Below are 2,889 nucleotides of genomic sequence, written 5' to 3'. Positions count from 1 at the left end.
GTCCCATTTGTTTATTTTTGCTTTTATTTCCAGTATTCTGGGAGGTGGGTCATAGAGGATCCTGCTGTGATGTATGTCGGAGAGTGTTTTGCCTATGTTCTCCTCTAGGAGTTTTATAGTTTCTGGTCTTATGTTGAGATCTTTAATCCATTTTGAGTTAATTTTTGTGTATGGTGTTAGAAAGTGTTCTAGTTTCATTCTTTTACAAGTGGTTGACCAGTTTTCCCAGCACCACTTGTTAAAGAGATTGTCTTTAATCCATTGTATATTCTTGCCTCCTTTGTCAAAGATAAGGTGTCCATATGTGTGTGGATTTATCTCTGGGCTTTCTATTTTGTTCCATTGATCAATATTTCTGTCTTTGTGCCAGTACCATACTGTCTTGATAACTGTGCCTTATCCAGATCAAATGCCACCTCATTGGTGAAGAATTGCCCAACCCCTACACCCAAGAAATATCAATCTTTGCTATGCTTCCCTAATTACCTTGCTGATATGTTCATTGTAACACTATATTGTACTGTAACTATCTATTCGCGTTTGCCCCTTGACTGTAGGACCCTTGAAAGCAAAGGTGTTTACCCAATTGCCAGTTGCCCAATCTTCCAGTTTCTAACCTAATATTAACTGGCATAATAATAGTTATCCAATAAATGTGAAACAAATGAAATGTGAATTCGTTTTGTCCTTAGAGTGAGAATGACTAAACACCTACTGAGGACCAAATGAAATAATCTGTGCGGAAGTGCTTTGTAAATTTTAAAGAGATGATTCAGTGATTCTTCTCCCCTTGCTGGTTCCCAGGGTGTGTGGTGGCTCACTGGGCCCGGCGGAGCACTTCCAGTTCATCACCATGACTCACTGTGGTCCCTCAGCAGAGCCTGCACAGGACTCAGCAAACCACAGAGTATGGAGATGGAGGCTCGGACTTACGAGCTGAGGAGACCTGATTTGAGTCCCAGCAGTGCCAGTCAATTTCTGTGATCTTGAAGAAGCTATATCAGCTCCCAGTCTCAGTTTCTCATCCTTAAAATGATGACATTAAACTTAGATTTTCCTTATATTCCCTACAAACCCTAGAATTATGAATTACCCACTGAAAAGCTAAGACTTCCTTAGCAAATGCCCTGATATTTCACTATCACCTTTTCAATTCCTATAGAAATGAAACCAACTCAAGCACTATGGTCACCATGGAGGGTCTCTTGTGAAAAATACCATTGGCATTTGCAAGGCAGTACAGTTTGAGAGGCTCTGGGAAAATCCTCAGCCTCCAAATTTCCCCTCTCATTAGAGATTACTTTTTTAAGTTAACTAATTTTTTTATTATTAATTTATTTAAGTATTAAATATTAAAATTTATTTCTTTAAAATTCCCTTTTTAAAAATTCAGATACCTCTGGAAAAAATAACTTTTTTTCTCCAGTCTGAGTGTCTCCTACATTCCTTGCAGACTCCAGAAAGAACTTGCTTCCACAATTTTCTCTTTCCTAGAATTTCTTTAACTCTCATCAGCTCCTTCTTTCTGAGCCATATTATAATGTATCTCTAAACTTAATATAAATCTTCTTTGATTTTTCTTCCCCTTTTGGGCACTCTACTTTGTATTCTCCTTTACTACTACATTTAGGGACAGAACAAGAGTCAGCAAACAGAAGGGTGGTTGAAGAATTAAAACTCAAACCAGAGGAGTACTATGTCTTGCCCAGTGAAAAGAGAAGGGAATTTCAAGAAGGAAAGCTAATCAACAACCAGATTCAAAAACTGAGGGAGAGAAAAGAAATCGGGACAATTCAGACCTCTAGCTTCAGATACTAACTGGACGCTGACCAATATCCTCCTCTGAGTAAATCTAAAGGTCTTTGCTGTCACTGGTGGAGGAGATAAGGGGTTCATAAAATCTTTAAAGGAAATTGCACCAATTTTCAGAATGTAGACTTTGGAAACCGGTCTCCCATGTCTCTCTTTGGGACATCTGGCTTACCTCCTGTCTCAACTCCCCCATGCGGAGTGATGGTAAAGGATTTATAAACTAACACTCTCAACTTTTAGGAGCAATAATAAGAATAACTTCTTACTTCTTTCTCTCTTCAGTCTATTAGTATGCATTATTATTCCCCCACTTATAATAGAAAATCAAGGCTCAGTAGGGATTACAAGTACTTTTCAAGTCACACTGTCTCCTAATGCAGTATCCCTAAAAAGATTTCTGTTGAAAACACTCCAAGTTTTGTCTCTGTATTATCCTTATAATCATGTTCTCTTTAAAGGGCCAAACCACCAGCCTTTCCCCCAAAATACCCCAAATAATCCACTGACCTGCAGACAGCCGAGGAAGAAGACTCTATCATTGTTCCTTGGGTAGTTTCTTAGGGAGGAAGACTGCTTTGATCTGAAATAGCATTAGTTCCTCCTCAGATAAGAGTTTACAAGAACACCCTGAAGTTGGCCTCACCAAAAATTCCCTCACTTCCAGCCATGTGGTTGGCTGTCCAGGGACGGCCAGGTAGAAATGGATGGCCAGACACTCTCTAGTGACCCAGTGAATGATTAACAGCATAAATAAAGCAGTAGTGTTTATCTAATCTCCTTCTTCTTCACTAGCCCTTTCTTGATAATATGTTGCAATTGTTTATTTTCTTCTCTGCCAACCATTTCCCCTAAGTAGACGGGTAATATAAATTTGATGCCAGAATTCTTTTTTTTTTTTTTCCCGTAAACAAAAGAGGGTTATACAACATGCAAATCAGCTATCCTGGAAACTTTGGATAGTGCAGGGTTCAAACTAGGTCCACAAAAGTGATACACTTTCCAAGATTCTAGGCCCAACAGGCTTTCCTGGGGCTCAGGGGATGGCTGGCCTTCCCCTGTACTAGTCTCCAACCCACT

General features: G+C 39.4%; 1 protein-coding gene across 6 annotated transcripts in view; it reads right to left on the bottom strand.

The window, feature by feature from the left end:
* C4BPA (complement component 4 binding protein, alpha) overlaps nucleotides 1-2,548 on the bottom strand; it is a 34,627-nt gene extending 32,079 nt beyond the window's left edge. For 5 of the 6 annotated variants that reach the window (XM_010854230.1, XM_010854228.1, XM_010854229.1 and 2 more), the window contains exon 1: nucleotides 2,320-2,548. Coding sequence is in view for 3 of the 6 variants with exons in the window: in XM_010854225.1 (XP_010852527.1) it covers nucleotides 2,320-2,351 (32 nt within the window). In the remaining 3 variants the exon portion in view is untranslated. The remainder of the gene's footprint in view (nucleotides 1-2,319) is intronic. The other variant, XM_010854227.1, reaches the window with a different exon arrangement.
* Between the last annotated feature and the right edge of the window lie 341 nt (nucleotides 2,549-2,889).

The sequence above is a fragment of the Bison bison genome, unplaced genomic scaffold (genome assembly GCF_000754665.1).
Source record: "Bison bison bison isolate TAMUID 2011002044 unplaced genomic scaffold, Bison_UMD1.0 scf7180017864338, whole genome shotgun sequence".
Taxonomy (NCBI): Eukaryota; Metazoa; Chordata; class Mammalia; order Artiodactyla; family Bovidae; genus Bison; species Bison bison.
This window is presented reverse-complemented; position numbering and strand designations above follow the sequence as displayed.